This window comes from Sceloporus occidentalis, unplaced genomic scaffold (assembly GCF_023333645.1).
Source record: "Sceloporus occidentalis isolate IW3139 unplaced genomic scaffold, rSceOcc1.0.p SCAF_3, whole genome shotgun sequence".
NCBI lineage: Eukaryota > Metazoa > Chordata > Lepidosauria > Squamata > Phrynosomatidae > Sceloporus > Sceloporus occidentalis.
The window spans coordinates 194,511,356-194,531,006 of record NW_028316983.1 but is presented as its reverse complement, the minus strand read 5'-3'; the positions used below and the strand labels follow the sequence as shown (position 1 = coordinate 194,531,006).

At 38.5% G+C, this 19,651-nt stretch overlaps 1 protein-coding gene across 1 annotated transcript in view; it reads left to right on the top strand.

Moving 5' to 3' along the window:
• CCDC178 (coiled-coil domain containing 178) overlaps positions 1–19,651 on the top strand; it is a 202,147-nt gene that overhangs the window by 181,152 nt on the left and 1,344 nt on the right. Inside the window, exon 20 of the mRNA XM_089518854.1 lies at positions 4,667–4,801. Coding sequence (XP_089374980.1) covers positions 4,667–4,801 — 135 coding nt within the window. The remainder of the gene's footprint in view (positions 1–4,666; positions 4,802–19,651) is intronic.

Here is a 19,651-nt window from a genome sequence, read left to right as displayed (position 1 = left end):
CTTAGAATGTCGCATCACATTCAATTATTAAATCAATATGGTAGATGTAGGGCTGTCTGATATATTTTATTATTGTTTGAAAGAGACAAGGTCAATTTAGAGTGGCCACATTTTCTGTGGCCTTTGATTTAACCCTTCAATCCTTTTTGACTCCCAGTTGTAACATTCGTACGAATTCACATTTCCCATCTTTCTCTCTTACCATTCCCTTTTCTTTTGTAAGCTCTTGGGAGTGATGAAACTCTCCCTGTCCCCCTTCCTTTCAGATCTTGCCTATAAAATCTTGTAAATCACCAGTTACATTCTTAACCCAGCTTACTGAAACATCACAGAAATAAAGACTTCTAAGATCAAAGGCCACTATTAGGATTTTTAAAACAACAACCACCCTTTGAATAGAGAAACCAACTCTCCATCATCAGTAATTTTTGAAAAAACAAAATCCTTCTGTTTCCAAAGTCCTTTGTTATGCACCATTTGGTTTGAGGGGGGAGGCAACTCTTATTCAAACATGAACCTAATTCTATATGGCTCTTAATGTTATTTCCTGGAACCTACATATCCTGGTTCACGCAAACCTAGCTACATGATCCTTTGGATCCTGGACCTTTATGCTGTTGAGCATCCTTCCTCAACATGGCACTCTTCAGATGGGTTAATACTACAATTCCCAACATTTCCCAACAAGGCCCTCCCTCCTTGCCAACTGTCATCTTCTGGCCTGGATGGAGTGAAAGGACATGCCCAACGCCATCGGGCCCAGTCTCGATTAAGAAGAAGAGCTCTGCCTTGGTCCAGGCCTCAGAGGGAGAGAAGAACTGCTGGACCTGATTCCCTTCCCCACCACCATCCCCTTCTCCTTTTGTGTTGTGTCTTTTTAGATTGTAAGCCTGAGGGCAGAGAATCATCTAATTAAAATAATAATTGTAAGCCACTCCGAGAGCCTTTAGGGCTGAAGGGTGGGGTATAAATACAGTAAATAAATTTCCAGCTAGTACAATCATTGAATTTTGTTGGGTGCCCCTTAGTCCTTACATACACTTACTCTTTGGAACCTAGCCCATCAAAGAAACCTATACTAAATTTTACAATGTAGAAAATACAGTAATACCAGACTCAGTTTTTAATATGACAATTTCAAAAAACCTGATTTGAAAATTGCTGACTTTATGTCAGAATGGACAAGCAGTAGGCTGTCCATTAATATTTTCCCCATCTGATTAACTTTTATACCAAACATTGCTTATTGGAGATAAAAGCCAAATAATGCAATTGAAGTACACGGAACACTCTAAAACATTGTATAATGTCAAGTATTATTAGCATTAGATCTATTTTCATGACAGTGTTCTGTTCAGATTTTACAAAGACTGTTTTGGAGCCAAGGGAAACTGGATGTTGATTATGTGTGAAAAGGCCATTAATTTTTATATTGCATCTCAGTTATTTTGTGAATTTTACAATATTTTCTACTCTCATTGTAAGGAACATAATTTGAAAATGAGATCTGGGCTTGGTACAAGATATCAGTCATTAAAGAGTAGTCCCTTTCTCTGGGGTAAAAGATATTTTTATTCATGCATTCTCAGTATTGACCTCAGTAGGCTGGAAGATTTCCAAAGAAGTATTATACCATTGTTTTAATCTGGTTGACAAGCATGCCCAGAAAGGTCATGTACTGACAACAGGGACTGCCATTTTCTGAGACTATTCTAGCATGACAATAATGCCTGCTTATGTATGTATGATTTAAAACTTTATAATATAGCTGGTTTAATTCATCATTTTCCTGAAAAGCAAAGTTTTCTACTCCTAAAGCATGTGGCAAGGATCCAAACAGCTACTATAGACATGCCCAAAGACTGGACGTTGTTCAATGGGATTTTAAACGGATCTGTAAACCATACCCTATTGTGAACTGCTTTTGAAATTTTTCTGTTTCAGACATGGTTTGTCATCTGCCATAGGTGTCTGCTGTTTATGAAAATCCAGCCCCATTCTGACCAGATAGACTTAATAGCCCCAACTGTTACCAAAGGAGCCCTGGTGGCGCAGTGGTTAAATGCCTGTACTGCAGCCATTCACTCAAAACCACAAGGTTGCGAGTTCAAGACCAGCAAAAGGGCCCAAGCTCGACTCAGGCTTGCATCCTTCCGAGGTCGCTAAAATGAGTACCCAGACTGTTGGGGGCAAATTAGCTTACTTGCTAATTAGCTTACTTACTGTTCACAGCTATGATCTTTGGAATAGCGGTATATAAATAAAACAAATTATTATTATTATTATTATTATTATTATCTTGCCCTTTAAATTTATCTTTTTTAAAAAAAATGACTGGTAAATATTAAGGTTAGTATACCATAGCACTAACCTCCCTTGCAAGCAAAAACATGCTCAAAATTCTGCAATATAGGCTCCAACTATACATGGAGAGAAATCCCAGAGGTCCAAACAGGGTTCAGGAAAGGAAAAGGCACCAGAGATCACATTGGAAATATATGATGGCTCATTGAGCGTAGCAGGGAGTTCCATAAGAAAATCAGCATGTGCTTTATAGACTATAGCAAAGCCTTTGACTGCATATATCATGAAAGGCTGTGGAATGCCCTTAAAAGCATGGAAGTGCCAAGACATCTGATAATCCTAATGAGGAATCTGCACTCAAAACAAGAGGCTAATGTCAGAACAGAACACAGAGAAACAGAATGGTTCCCAATTGGCAAAGGAGTCAGACAAGGCTGCATCCTATCGCCCTACTTATTCAGCTAATATGCAGAACATATTGTAAGCAAAGCAGGCATGGACATGGAAGAAGGAGTAGTGGAAATAGGAAGAAGAAATATCAACAATCTGAGATATGCTGACGACACCATATAACTAGCAGAGAACCACACAGACCTAGAACAACTACTAAGGAAGATCAAAAGTGAAAGTGCAAAGGCAGGCTTATTGTTGAACATAAAGAAAACAAAAATAATGACCACAAAGAACTTACACACATTCAAACTAGACAATGAGGAAATAGAAATAGTAAGAGAGTTCTCATATCTGGGATCAAACATTGATCGGAACGGGGACTGCAGCCAGGAAATTAGAAGAAGATTAAGAATGGGAAGGGCAGCTATGAAAGAACTAGAAAAGATCCTGAAATGCAAAGACATACAACTCAGCACAAAAGTCAGAATCATATAAGCCATTATATTCCCTGTTAGCATGTATGGATGTGAGAGCTGGGCAGTCAAGAAAGAAGACTGGAGGAAAATCAAGTCATTTAATATTGGTGTTGGAGAAGAGTGCTGAGGATTCCATGGATAGCCAAAAGGACAAACAAAGGGGTCCCAGAGCAGATCAAGCCAGAAATATCCCTAGAAGCCTAGATGACAAGACTTAGATAGTCATACTTTGGAGACATCATGAGAAGACTTAAATCATCGGAAAAGACAATAATGTTTGGAAAGGTGGAGGGAAGTAGAAAGAGAGGAAGGCCACATGCTAGATGGGTAGACTTTATTAAAGAGACCATGAATATGAGTTTGCAGGAGTTGGGCAGATCAGTAGAGGATGGGGGGTGGAGATGTCTCATTCATAGGATTACCATGAGTTGAGATTGACACAAAGGCAGTTAACAACTACAAAGATATTAAGCCTATATGTTTATACCAGTGGAATTTGTTCTCCCAAAATGAATGACAGATTTGGGGACTTTATGTAAAGCTGCCATGTCAGATTTCACAATATTGTGTGTCCATGCACATCTTTTCCACAGAGGTTAAAAGAAAAATAAGCACAAACTGGTGGATAATATGTCTCCCCTAGCTTTTAAATCTAAAATACAGCCTTTATATTTTTTTTTTTTAAAAAAAATCAAATTGAATACTGTTAAGAAGTAATTATTAAAAGGAGAATGCCAAAATCTGTGATCTCCTTCAAATTTAGAAATGCTCAAGGGTGTATGTGAGCATGCACATGGGGGTGTCTGGGTATAGATAGATACATAGATATTGTAGTGTCACTTTCAGCTGCTGCCTTAACTGCAATTTAGTGCAGTTAGATGCTTTCATGTCACATGGTTATAGCTAGGTAGATTAATAGGGAGTTCTATCTGGAAATTTCTTTCCTGTTATTGTTCTCCCTCAGCTGCTGATGGTGAAGTTAATTCTCTTTAGTTTTGTCATGCTCTGGAGCACACATTGCCAAGCTATGATAAGCTTTACAAGGAAAAATGAGCCACAGTGTCCATCAAAGTCTTAAACTTGCATTTTAAACTTTGGCCTGACCTGATGTGCCATTCAAAATGCTTCAAAAGATATTTTTTTTAAAGAAAGGTTCAATATGTCCCGAGGCTATCGGTTTTGAGTTAAACTGGGTGAAGTAGAAATATTTTACTCATCAGCTTTGCAGTCACAGAGTTTGCCTCAGCTAGAACAAAACTGCTGAGGCATTTAGAGAAAATTAACCCCCCATCCTGGCAGCCAGATGTGACTGGTTTCTGATGAATGCACATGAGTGGGCTGAAAAATCAAGAGACTGTGAAATTCCTGTCAGGTCCGTACAGTGCAGAATGGGCTATTGACTGCTTTCTATATTTCCCTCCATCATTCTTCTTGAACACTGCCATTAATTTCCTCTCCCACTCTGACTTATTTTTTCCCCTTTCCTCTCTTAGCTCTCTCAGCTGCAAAGGAAGCTGCACAGGGTATTGGTGAAGTACTTCAAACTGCAAGCCCTCTATAACCAAGCCAGGCTGGCGAAGTTCCAGGCAGCCTCTCATGAGAATGTTCAGAAAATATTAGCTGTGCAGGTAGGTGATTGCAGGGAAGTAGAAAAGATCATTCTGATCTAGATTGAAAAGCAAATGATGGGTAGTGTGATGAAGCATTAAAACCATATCCCATCAGAGTTTTGTAAATTTTTAACCTCTTTAATAAACTGGAATTGCATGAAGGATGAGTCAGGTAGGTATCGTATGCACCACAAATAGATTATTTTTTTAAAGGGGGAAATTGCAATTTATCCTCAGAAAGCTTTAAAATTATTTTACACACACCTTTATTTATAAGGACTGAAAGACACAAAAGCATTTGCTGTGTTGCTAAAATATTTTAGTATATGCTACAGACCATTCCTTTCTTCACATCTTATTGTCATGGGAAACATGGCATGTTTTTTCTTTTGTTTTTTTTAAAAAGAAACAAAACATGATTTCTGTAGCATAGATGACATGTTTAGCTGAAAACCATTGCTTTGTTTATATTCTAAATGCATGCCTGTAACAAAACAGTGTTCACATATGAAGTTTAGCTAAGGTTATACTTCGTTTTGGGGCTATAGTGTAGAGCATTTCCTGCAATGATTTTCACAGGTAAGTATATTACTTATGAGTGTCTAGTATGGCCCCAATATACTTTTCTTTCATTGTATAAAATAGCTATAAAGTCACCCACTAATGGTCACAACCAGATGGTGCTGGAAATTTTTCTGCAGGGGAATGGCATCAGAGGAATTTAAAATTCCATTGTTGTGGATGCAAGTCCTATCTAATTAAGCCAACATCATTCTTACATTCAGTTTGAGACCCAGTCCTGGATACTTCATGTATGACAAACTGTACGTTACACTACAAGTTTTCAGCCTAACTTCCTTACTTTATAGTATGTTGACTTCCCACTAAAATATTATTATTTTCCAAGCTATGCTCCCAGTGTTTGAAGAAGTGTGGTTTCCATCTCTTGTCCTGTCAGGGGAGAAAGCACCAGAGGAGGAAAGCGATTTCACATCATGTAAAATCTTGTCACAATCTAGAAATAAAAGAATTGTTTCAAAGCAAAGGAGTCAAGAGTTAGCACTGTTGCCAGGCCTTCCCAGTGGCTCTCAGAGCATTCTTGTGCATTTAGTATCTACAGGGCAAGGGTAGGCTTGGCAAGTGCAGCTTCAGCTGTTCTCCATTAGGTAAGTCTTCAACAAGAGTTGGCGATAGTGGATCTGGACTGGAGATTGGTGTTCATACCCCTGGTTAGCCAAGTTTTTGTTGGTAGCTGTGACCAAATTGTAAATCAGACAATTATCTCATAAAATTGTAGTATGCTATGTAAAGTCCTTGAGAGAGGGGCAGGCAACAAGTGTGAAAAGCCAGTTTTGTGCCAGCCAGAAGTTACATGGAAGACACCTCAGTGTAATTTTCAGGGGTTGAGGAGCTTTTCATGACCTTTGGAGGGAGAGCTGTCCCCATGCACTTATCCCATCTTTCTGCCATCTTTAAAGAGTAATGGAGCTGTCATTTAGTATTAACGGGAATACCAAATGATGGCTCCATTACTCTTTACAGATGGCAGAAGGACAGAATAAGCGTACAGGGGTGTGATAATCTTCATAACCAATCGCGCAATTAGCAGGCTTAAGGAAGGGAGCAAGCCACTTGTTTGCTCCCATCTGATAATCTCCATTCCTTTGCAACTTAAAATGGTGAGTCAAGAGAGCACAAATAACAAAGTCCTGTCTTTTGTCTTACATGAGACAGTGGACCTTACTGGTCCAAATGAGCTGAACTTCCAACAGTGACCTGAAAGTGGAGGCAGTCTCTAATAAATAATTTGGTTGATAGTAACCATGAATACTTATGATTTGTTTCAACATTATGGGCATCTTTCAGGAGTACCTTTGTCCTATGTGTCTATATTTTATAACTTTCAGGCCATCTCAGATACACTAAATAGAGCCCCTTTCACGCAATACAGTTATAGGACTATGAGTATACTTTAATTGCCATGGGTATATCCTATGGAATCCTGGAAGTTGTAGTTTGGTGAGACATTATAACTCTGTGGCCAAGAATTCTAAATACGCCTCCCTGGATAGCAAATCCCAGAGATCCATAGGACAGAGTCATAGCAGTTAAACATAGAATCATAGTGCTATAATTGTGTGATGTGAAAATTCACTAGGGTTTTGCACTATTGTCTTTTCTATACACATTGTACATTTGTTCAGTATCATGAACTATCGGTGTTTAATCAAGTAAGTCCAGTAAATTGTCCATTCTTTTTTCTTAACTTTACTCTTATTGGGTATTTTCATGTGCTTACTTCCATGAGAAATTCTTATTATATTTTTCAAAACCATTTTTTAAAAAAAAGGAGGATTTATATATGTGCTTCTCATAACATAATCCCAAAATAGTAGCCTTCTGACTCCATAACATTTCTTATATTTTAGACATATATAACCGAGGATTTGCACATCTTCTGTTTACCTGTTCATTCATTGCAGATCCTCTCTGCCATAATGCCCAATCATATGCTATACTGTTTTATTGTTTATAGCATATGCAAATTATCTTCTAATCATGGCCCAAAGTTACTAGACTAGAAGCCAATAATAAGTTAACTATCCTAAAGGGGGGGGGGGACAACTTTTTTATTCAGGGAGGAGTTGATAATAGTTTACCTGGTTTAAAATTGTTCAACTTATCTCTACATACTCCAATTGCAATCTTACAATCCAATGCTAGAGCTGTTCTTCCAAAGTTGATGTCCTTCGTGCCCTTGGAAAATGGAACCAGTGTTTGCTTGTCTTTTGAACAGCCCGTTCATTTATGGTCTCCTTCTCACTTGTCAACTGATCATCAATTTAACTGCATTTTTTTCCTCCACTGTTCTTACACACATAGATTATAGTGGTCCTCAAGGTCCTCAAGATCTCCAAAGCCTGTGTGCTCACTCTTTTATTTCTCTTTGTGGGTCATATTATTTTTTCCCCTATTTACTCTGAGTTGATTTTTTAAATCTGCTTGTTTAATTTTATTCTGCTTTCCTGTTCACACTCATCAAAACACATTAAGTTTGGAAATATTAGTGTTTTATTAATAAGAGACTGGTAGGGGAAGATGATGACGGTCCTGAATTTTGCTATTAATAATGATTGTTCAAAAATAAATATAAAATTTCAGTAAAAGAAAATGTTTCTGTTTAGTAAATCCCATTTTTATTTTAATTATAATTGTACACTGATATTTTAATTCTGTTTCTATTCAAAGGATTTCATCCACTTCTGAAACCAAATTTGACATATTTCCTTCTTAAAGACAACTACTGATTAAGTTGTTTGAATACTGAACTTTAGAGTAGAGTCTTTGATTATTTAGAGAGAGTAAAATTTAGGTAAACTTGTAACATGCCATACTTTTCTCTCTCAGTTCGCACCCTAATCACCCCTCTGAAAAAGAAAATCAAGAAGCAATTGATATATTTGGCTTATTTTAAGATGTACTGTTACATATACCTAGGGGATTATCACACAGAGCCCTTACTGTGGGCAAAATGTTCCTGAAGTGTTTCTGAAGCGTAATCATCTGTCGCACTTCTAAAATGTCATTGAGGCATCCCGCTTCTCTCCCATCGATGAAATGTTCATGGAGAAGCCATTTTTTGAATAACGGGATCTTCCGTTATTCAAAAAATGGCTTTTCCATGAACACTTTGTCGATGGGAGAGAAGCGGGAAGCCTCAATGATGTTTTAGAAGTGCGAAGGATGATCACTCCTTTGCGCTTCAGAAACACTTCAGGAACATTTTGCCCATGGTAAAGGCTCATAATCCTCATAATCTCCATAATCCCAGAGAACTCAACAAAACTTTTAAAAATGTTCTTGTGTTAGTTTTATGCAATCTGCAGGATATGTGAAATATACATGTGATGAAAATATACACATATTTTATGTTCTGAGGCATGCGAATCTTGTCGGCCTCGCTGGCTCCTCCATGTGTGGGACTTTCCTTCCTGTTGTTATTCAGCTGTAGCCTCCTCCTGCCTGCTTACAGGTATTTCCAGAAAGAACAGTGGGGCTTGTCTTTTTTAAAGAAAACATTCTGCATAGGAAGGAAGGCTTCTTTGTGTATCTGTTTACAAATCTCAGAGTTTTTCGTACAAGCATTGTGTCTTCAAGTCAAACAGCATGTGGCCCAAAATAAATTACTTGAAGTCCTGTGTGTGATCTTTTAAAAATATTGACTACCAATTACTGGGATTCCTCATCTGGATCAGCATCAGAATGCATGGCGATGGGTCTTTTAAATTTGTTCCTCTAATATTGCGGTCCAGACAGAAATCATGCATTGCCCCCCACTACCGCTTACCAGTTTGCTTTGCACAACTACCACATTATGAGTATCCCTTCTGTGCCAAACAGCATCTTGCTGATAGGTGGATCTTTATTTAGAATGTGGTACAGGAGGAAAGAGTTAACCTCCCCTCCCCATAAGTCATCATCTTAGTCCTAACTGGGCTCCTCAGCAGGTGCCTCTTGAAGTTGATTAAAAAATATACACAGGCATCATAAAGTTACTTGATAGATTGGTTACCACCTTCTCCCGCTTTGTTTCCTTTCCTCCACCTCCTCCCACTATTATTCTTAACATTAGGCTTGGGACAGAGGTTTCCTATAGCAAATGTTTGTTTCATCCTAATACTGCTTCTGAATAGCTCTGGCAGAGATGCTACTGGAATTTGATTTCCTATACTGGGGCAACCAATTTGACCTGCAGTCCCTAGGATCCATTTTGGTCCAAATAGAGTCTACAGAGTCTTATAGGGTCTTGGACTACTTGGATGTCAGTAGGCCCTGTTCTGCAGCAGTGTCATCATCCACACACACCACATCCTAGGGTACTGACCTGTGACATTCCTCAACTAGGCCTCCAAAAAGCTTGGAAGACCTCCTTACTGTGACCTACCCTCTTACCAGAGTTTAAGAATGAAGATGCAATATATTTTACTAGTATCTCACTGCCAGCGGTTACAATGAGAAAAAAAAAGAGGCTAAATTGTAGATTATGCTAGATCTTATCAAGCCTTCCAGAATGAATTGCTGCGGCTATTCAGATTATGATTATTAGAGTGTGTTAGAATGAAACAAACATTTGCTATAGCAAACCTCTGCCCCAAGCCTAATGATGAGAATAATACTGGGAGGAAGTGGAGGAAGGGAGGCAAGGTGAAAAAAAGTGGCAACCAATCTATACTGTAATTTGATGTTGCCTGTGTATAGTTTATTGGAGTGCATTGGGGATGAAGATCCTCCCTGCATCACTGCCTGTATGTTTTTGTGTGGACAGGATCTTGTAGCACCTTTGTGATGAACTGTATGAAAGACATTGTAGCTTACACCTTTGTAGACTTGGTCTGCTTTGTCAGATGAGGGCTGTGATAAAGTAGGCATCTGATGTAATCTGAACTGTGCTGAAACTAATATAAATAGCAAACATTGTGAACTAATCTTAGCATAAATAAGAAAATATGGATCAATCTTGATTGCCATTCACCCATCTCATATATATTCAAAGTGGCAACACACTGCGATTACAGAAGGATTTTAAAGGATCTTCACAACATTAGATTAAAAAAAATACCTTGACTATTTATCCAGTCCTTTACCTACCATGCAAAGGGTCCTGGTGATGGAATAGTTTTATTAAATTCCTTCTCAGTTAAGAATTTCAATGTGGATTTGTGTTGCTGATTTACCCTGTTACAGCAAAAGCAATGAAGAGTATTGTGGCACACTCAAGGCTAACAAGTTTTATTTGGCATAAGGTTTTTTTGAAGTCTCTGTGTTGTGTGACTTCATTTCTGACTTATAGAAACCCTCAGGTGACCCTATTATGGGGTTTTCTTGGCAAGATTTGTTCAGAGACGCTTTGCCATTGCCCTCCCCTGAGAGCATGTGATGTCTTGCCTGAAGTCACCCAGAGAGTCTTATGGCCAAGCTGGGAATTGAACCCTGGTTTCCAGAGTCATAGTCCAACACTCAAACCACTATGCCATGCTGGCTCTTTTGTTTACTGGGAAGTTGTGGTAACTTGCCACATCTGATGAAGTGGACTAGAGTCCACAAAAACATATATCTAGTTTATTGTCTTTAAGGTAACAAAAGACTCTTTGTTGTTTCTTCTCAAGTAAAATCCATTCAGCTGTATGGAATTGAGTGAATTTGTCATCTAACTGTCCTTATTTGGCAAGCATAGTCCCAGTTAACAACTGAAAAAAGTGGATGTCATTTTCAGTTGTTTTTAAACTTTTTCACTTTCTTTCACCTCTTCCCACTTTTCCCCTTTGTCCTCAGTAGCTGTAAGCTGAGTTCAAAGTAGAAAAGTAGTTTGTTCTCAGTTAACTCAGTGGGGAAAGAGGGCAGAAGAGGACAAACCCTTGCCCTTCCCAGTAGGCTCAGGTAAAGAAAAAACTGCTGCAGCTTCTACTACCTTGTGTATTCTTCCTTATTAATAATGTTTGCCTTGACAACATCTGATCTTGCTTGCCCAGCTTGTCATCTGTGAAATGTTGGAGGGTATATAAGGACCAACCCAAGTGCTGTAGCGGACCTAGTTGGATGCCTTTGTTTTCTCAATGTATCAGCTTGGTGGATTGCTGCAAGCAAAGCATTGCTTGATTCAAAGCCAATTGCTTTTAGAGTCCTAACCTTCAATATGATGTTTATCTAAAAGCTTACTCCTACTGATCCACTATGGCAGTTAAGGTACTACCTCATAAAAGCCCTGCTCAGAACTTATCTACTTCTGGGAAACAGTCCTCTCTTCCTTGTCCTGGTTTCAGCCACTTGATCTACCTTGAGAGAGAATTTACTGAATTTTTTGCTTTTATTCTGTGTTTCTTTGTGCTTGTTCTCAGCCTTTTTGACAGCTTTCTTAGCATTGTTGCTCCCTATCAGGGTAGACATAGACTGGTCTCAGTATCCAAGCTGTTATATTTCCCTAGATTACAGCAATGCTACTTCACACTCCAGTTCCTATTTGCCTCTCTTTATAGTCTGAATGCTACCCTTTTATTCCTCAGGTGACCCACATCCACCATTACTATCTCCACCTTGGTTAGTGGCAACCCAGCATGCCAGAGACCTAATCTTCCCCTCTCTTTACTTCAAAGGGGTCTCTGATGTGCCATATATGCAAAGCAGTTCTTAGAGCCTCTTAGGTGGGAAACTGGAATGTCTCCAACAATTAACAACAGGTTTGGGAGTTTTTCCTCAAAATGCACATATATTTGTATGAATATCTGTATAGTTTCAGATCTGTGAAGGCACACCTTTTGAAATTGCGTATTTCTTATCCAGATTGAACATCCACTGGTAGTAGTATGATACTGTAGCTTTGAAGTGAGCCAGATGAGAATTTGATACATAGCAATAGTAACATAAAACAAAAGCAGCCAGATTAACAAAATGGAGCTACATTTAGGGCTACTAAATTTTGACCCATTTCAAATGCTGGAATATCAACCTGATGTAGAGTGGCTCCTCCAGGCCAGAATAGCAAAAACAGGGTCTTTGTTATACGTATATTCTGGAGTGAGATGTCTCTGTTTCATAGGAAGGTCTTGTTCAATAAAACAGAAAATGTTTGCCAATATAAAATGTATGAGAGGAAGGAGGTACAAAGTGAGGATGGAGATGGTTCACAATCAAGGGTGTTTCTCTCAAGCTCCACAGAGCTTTTCCCGATGCCTCACACAATGAAAAATAAAGTCTACCAAAAAGAGATTTTGCTGCTTCTACAAATCACCAGAGGCATTTTTTCTTTTTTTGACTAAAACACATTGCAGCTCCCTATCCTACCCTACTCAGATCATAACTGGATATTGACACTGAATCACCTCTGTTTTTTTATTCCTCCCCCAGTATATATATTATTTGGTACATTTCTAAGCATTTCCACAACTGTTACATCCTGCAGCAAGTGCTGTGGGTGAAAAATCAGCCCTCCCAGCCTACAAACATTGTCCACCACTGCAATAAAAAAGGTTTAATGTTCCAAGAACTTGGTCATACTGCATGTGTTGTTGTTGTTATTATAGTTATCTTTGTGTTTCAGAAGTCTTAGAATTGGCTTATCTGGGTGCCAATTCTTTGAGAGGCATGGATAAAACTTCTCTGACAGAAGTTGAAAATGTTGCATCCAAAGAAAAGGGGCCTAAAGGTGTGACATATACTTGATACTGCATTTTGGGTTACCAGGTTGGAAATAATATTTCGATCACAACATCTGTGAAAAGTTTTCCTCTTTTCTTTCCATTATCATTAATGCTGTGATTGTACTGGCAGTTTAAACACCAGGTAAATATTCAACAATATGAAATGCCAGTCTTGCTAGCACATTTTAAGTCAGCTGCTGGGAAATAGCATGAGCCACCCTTTTTCAAAAAGAAAAGAAAAGAAAAGAAAACATACGTCATACACTATCACAGTCTTTTAAAAGGAAGAAGCCATTTTGGCAGTTCCCATGCTTTTGTTTCTTCATTAATTAATTGTGGAATTTAAGTACATTTCCAATAAACATGCTACTCTATCATAACTGATAAACATAGCTACTGAATTCTTAACCATGCCTGCAAAACAGATTAGCTGATTTAAGGGCAATGGTTTTAAATTTTAGACACTTAATTTTATTATCTTTCCTCAGAACTATACAAAGAAATGAGAAGCCTCATATGCATAACATATTCATAAGACAATGCAGGGGTGCATTTTTGCCACAGAGCCACTAATTTTAGCTATAATCACTAACAATGTTTTTGTTTTACAGACTAGTATGATTTGGCAAAAGAATAAAATTGCTTTTAAAGTACAAAAATAATTATGAACCACTTGAAACGTAATGTCTGTGTTTTATTTCTCATCAGAATTCATTAGTGTGTAACATCAATAATTTAGCCCATCATTTGCCAACACTGACTTGGCTCAGTAGTTCAATCATGTAACCCTGTAAACTCACTTTCCATTAAAATGAATGTTGCTGACAAAGGATAACTAAAGAGATACTTCATTTATTAGCTAAAGAGATACTTCATTTATCAACATTTTTAAATTAGGAGTTTGGGACCACAGACACTTAGCTGGATAAAATATCTGAGGGAATCTTTACTAAACGACTAAAGATATGTGTGGAATCATACTATGTTGTTCAAAATGACAATGCCGTTTGTACATGTAACTTGGTTCATAGCATACTCTTCCAGAGGTAGCCAGTGCTACCTGCAAACCATTAAGTGACCCAATAGCATAACCACCTGGTTTTCTTGGGGAAAACAAAGAGTTAGACTATCATATCTGCTTATTTGAAAACTGATGGAAACAGTTACTCTTGATGGAACTAGGACTCATTGTCATACAGTACTCTGCTTGAAAGCCATCCATGCTGAAATCAACCCATATATTGGTAAAACTATGTCCTGAAATGCATATGTCCATGAACCTAACTCACCAGACAGGCTATGATGAGCTAATCCATATTTCACTATCTGGATCCACAATGAGATATTCTTATGGCTGGTTCACCCAATCCAAAGACTAACTTCAAAGACTACACTATGTGGATGAATGAATTGATGTTTAATCAAACAATTGTCATACAAAAAGGCTAAATGCAAACAAATTATCTTTCAGTCTCTAAACACTAATTTGAAACATTAATTTGTAAATTAATTGATCATGAGAAAGTCCTCCTGTAATAGCCATTATTCTACTCCCAAATCTAATCTTTATGATTTTTAGATTCCTCATCAAGTAAGTCAATACATTCAGAACCACCAAGGAAGGGTATTTATACAAGTGTCTAGACTAAAGAAAGAAGTATGATCATGGCATATTACATTAGCATAGCTGACACTTTCATGCTGTTGGCTCCAGCTCAAACAGGAGAAGGTGAAGAGGAATTGGTTACTGTCCCCAAGTTCAAATGTTCACAGAGTAGCTGTATTATCCTGTGTTGCAGCAAGCAAACAGTGGTTTGCAATCCAGAAAAAAAGTGCTATAATATTTGTGCTATAACAAATCTGTTAGCCCACACATCACTACATTTTGTTTTATGGGTCATGCAAATATCATTAGCCATTCCTAGTTTTGAAGGAAAAGGAAAAAAGTAAGCACTATTGAAGGTGCTGGGATTTATTTCTGAGTAGCCACATGGATGCATTGCCAGCTTCCTGTTCTTTTTTTTTTTTTAAGTGGGTGAAAGAGCAAGGGTAACTGGGAAGACTTTGCAGACTTTATTTCCTTCAAAGAAGTGTAGTGGGGAGAAATATTGATTTAGCTCTCCATTTGATTTGTCACACTAAGCCAATCCCACAGCCATCACAGCAGTTGTGCACCGTTATGAAGGTGAAGTTGTTTGCTGACAACTAAAGAAACATTGCTGTTCTTCTTCATGGTCTGGATGAATCACACAGTTGGCTCTTAGTATTTGTGCATTAGTTCTCTCTGGAGCATTCCATAGCTGAGATATCTTTGGTAGGAACACGGCTTCCACTCCCTTGCTGAGCCTTTGTCAGCCCTCCTCAGCTTCTCTCCTCAACTCCTTTTCACCCACCCCCCTGGTGGCATTCCTAGGAATGTTCTTCTCGGTAGCTTAGTTTTCATCTTCACCATCTTCCTTCTATTTCTTCCTCTTGCTTTTTCTTTCTATTTCTGACAGCTGTTGCCTTAAAAGAAGGAGAGAAGTAGAACTTTTGACTTCTATTCTCCCTTCCTTGGAAAGGGCATTATTCAAATGGTCTTGATGGCCAAAAGAGAGAGAGAGAGAGGACCAACCAGGTTGGATAATGGAAGCCAGCAACTGGAGGCCAGCTTCTTGTCCTGCTCACAAAGGTACTTTGCCACATATGGGAGAAAAGGTAAAGGCAGAGTGGTAGCCAAAAAGGCACTGCAAACTTCTACCAGTCCCAGTCATAAGAGTGGAGTGATCCCTAGCCATTTTTCAAAGTTGGGAGCTTTCCGAATTTGAAAAATGGCCACCAAAGTGAGTTCAGGGACCAGTATTGGAGCCAGGCTGTACCCGGATGGCACCAAGATTTCTTGCTGCTTGAAGCAGCCAATGCCCTCCCTGCAACCCTACTACCACCATGTCAAGGTGAATGATACACAATGCTGCATATTATTTTTGTGCAGAAAACAGAAAATTCTTCAAGCACTTCTCTAGGATAAAAGCACAGTAACAACTAACTAACATTTTGCTACCTTTTCATTTTGTTTTTATGACTCATAAAAACTGTTGCTTGAAGGAGCTGCCTACATCTACCTAATGGTAAGGTTGGCGTTGGAACTACTGGAGTCTTAAATTCCAAATTAGTGTCTTTCCCTTTTTCAAGTCTGAGTTTTTCACTATATTTCTTTTGGATTATGGCTGTTATAAGAAAGTGGGTTTTGAACAGTAAAGTATCCTTATTCAAATCCTGTTCAGCACAAAGTAGGCATTTTCCCTGCCCTGTGGACCTCAAAACCTGCCCTGAAGCATGTGCAGGGCACCAAGGGGTACAGGTAGCACATAGTTGAGGCCTGGAAGTTCTCAAGATAAAAGCATTCTTCTGGAAGACTTTTCCCCCTGGAAAAAGAAAGGAACCTTCAGTGGGGTTTAATTCCAAATCAATATACATAGGATTGTGCTTTTAAGGTCTAGGTATTCTTAACAGAGGAAAGACAGAAACTGATTAAAAGAGTTGATAATTCAGAAACTTTTACCCACTTAAATTAAACAACATCTTTCTTAAATCAATACTAATATCTATTGACACTTTTATGTACTTTGTGAGATCATGAGAAAAACACTCTTATGAAATAATTACTGTATAACGTATAAGTCTAGAAATTTTAGTAGAAGAATTGGCCCAAAAACCTAGGTCGACTTATCCATGGGTCAGTATAAAGACTGTACTTTAAAGAGAAATCATCCCCTGGTGGAAGGCAAGAAGCACTCTCTCAGACCCATTCTACTCTCATCCATTCAGCCTTTAGTGTGTGCACAATTAGTTATGCCTGCTGAATTTTTTTAAAGTTCTTTGCCATTGTTTTCCTTTGCATCATCCTTTACATCCTTTGTCACATGCCCCTAAGTTTTACCTCACCCTATCTACGGGTCATATCAAAACCTATTTGAAGAGGTTGTGCTGAATAAGGAGTGAATCTTAAAATTAAAAGTATTAGTATCTTCGGGCTTTAATGAGAAAATTGAGCTGAAATGTGCTGGGCTTTTTAGAAAATAAAGTCGACCTTTTTGTAGTATCCTGAGGCATGTCTCCTCTTTCTTTGTGGAAGCCATCTCCATTGGGTGATAAAGGTGCCCTGATGGATCCTGAGCAGGCTGCAAGCCAGAAGAGCACCTTTTTCTCCTGGTGAACATTCCTTTTGCTGCCCTTCCCAACCAACTTATTTCCTCCATTCCTTATTTTTAATAAATTACTTCCAAGCTCTGCATATCATGCTCACAGTCCTAGCAGCTAAAGGGGTCAGTTAAGCATGATAATGAAACACTAATCATGAGAGCCAGCATGGTGTAGTGGTTTGATAATTGGAGTAGGACTCTGGAGAGCAGGGTTCGACTCCCTGCTCAGCCATGGAAACCCACTGGGTGACCTTGGGTGGGTCACACACTCTTAGCCCCACAAAACCCCATGATATAGTTGCCTTAGGGTCATCATATGTGAGAAACAACTTGAAGGCACACAACAACAACAAATCATGAGACTTCCATTTGCAGCTTGGGGGAATCTTCAACAGGCAAAGCTGGGCATAGCAGGTGTAATGAGTTTGGGGCAGAGCAGTTTGGGAGATTCAGTCTTTCACTGATTTTTTTTCCACTTGATATTTTTGTATTTTAAAACCAGCCCCTATTGCCTAAAATGGTGGAATCCAAGCTATTTTTTGGTAGAACATTGAACTGGAAGGGTCTACCTTGGCCACACTCCTGATTTCCTGTAGCCTGCATTTCCCACCAAATCTTTACCAAAGGAAAATTTGTAATAATTTGTCCTTGACAGATCTCAAGCTATTTCAGATATCACAATTTGCTTTAAGTATATGCAAATAGATCATTGCGATTTGTCCTAGTAATGAACCAAGCATGCATGAAGTTTTTACTTAAAATTCTAAGTGCATTTTCCATAGTTCTACTAACTGTAACAAGTTAAATTTGCATTAGAAAGTTTAAAAGGCCAGACATTTGTTTTGTGTCAGCTTATCTCAAATCCCATAAGCATCAAAAATAAGGAGCAGAACTCTTTTCTCAGACATAAGGGCTGGTTCGCACAGGCACACTCATCAGTTGATGACTGCAACATTAAGCAACTAAACGCATCAATGAGCTATCACAGATCTAATACTAGAGATGGGACTTTGATATCACCCAGTGTCACTTTGATATCAGTCAAAAACATTATTTTTTATAGGAATGGTTCACACATTGAGCCCTTAGTAAACCAGTGAGAAGTCAAGTGAGGAGCATACATGTGTGGTTTTGTTTTTAAGAGTAAAGTCAGTTGAGTTAAGTACTTGAGCCAAATTGATAATAAGATCCGAATAATACCTCATAGATGCTGTGTATGTCTTCAAGTATGTGAAAAAAGATATAGCTAATGCTAAATACTGTACCTGCCTAGTGTATAGTTCAGAAGACATATATCAATCTGCTTGCCATGTTTCTAAGGAAGTGGCCCAATTTATTGTTGTAACAATCCTAATGTCATTTGTTGTCAACATGTATAGTTTGTGAAGTTGTATGATAGTCATACTAAAAATGGCTAGCTCTCTGTGCTTCTGCCCAAATGAGGTATGGCTCCAATGGCCATTGTCAGTATACCTGGTTCAGTATGTCCCCAGAAAGGAAATATCATATCCTTCACAAATCTATCTCCCTAGAAATGGCTTTCAGATGATACTAGGGCTAACTGGCTCAGCCAGAACAATTTCAAGGATGATGGAATTTCCCAGACGATTTGTTTGCTACAGTGAAATCATTTTCAGTGCATATACGGTGGTCCAGAAACTCCTTGACCAACAGTGCTAACGTCTTGGTCTCTCTTTGATCCAACTTTATGAAATCTCTCGGGCTCAGGATGAACTGTTACCTAAATCTGGAGCCTTTTTCATCTTCTTTAGTATGTAAATATTGATTCATCTATGCAGTACTCTCTCTTTTTAAGGACTCTTCCCTTAAGTTCCCTGGTCTTGCTAAACCCCTCTAATCAACCTCTTTAGCTTGTCAAAAACAGCCATTTTGAAATCAAATACCTTAGTGGCAGCCCTTGTTCCAACAGCCCCATTCAATTAAATGCATCTGGGCTTACTCATGAGTGCTTGGTCCAAGGTTATTCCCAACAGCCATTTTATCTATCATATCCTCACTACTTGCCAGCACCAAATCCAACATAGCATTTCCTTTTTCCTCAGAAGATTGATTCGCTCCTCATGCATGCAGAGAATGATGACCTTCTTAACTGGAATCTCTGTAATAGCCATTTCACCTTGATGCAGACATGATATGCACCACACAAATCTCCTTGGTTGAGGAAAAGATAAAATGTAATTGAAAAAGACCCTTTGGAGTGTAGAAAATACAGGCCTGGGGACAGGCTGCCAGACCATGGGCCATATCTGGTCATCACCATAAAATATTCTTCCTCTGTATATTCTTTTTCATGCAGTCTCCTATCTGCTTTACCCCTTTCTTTCATGTGTTCTTCCCACTTATGGGTGAAACATTATTGAAGTGGGGGGAAATATTATTTATGTGTGGGCTTCTTAGGTCCCCCCACCCTACATTATGATTCCTGAAAAGAAGGAAATGGAAATATATAACAAATAATAAAAAACAAAGGT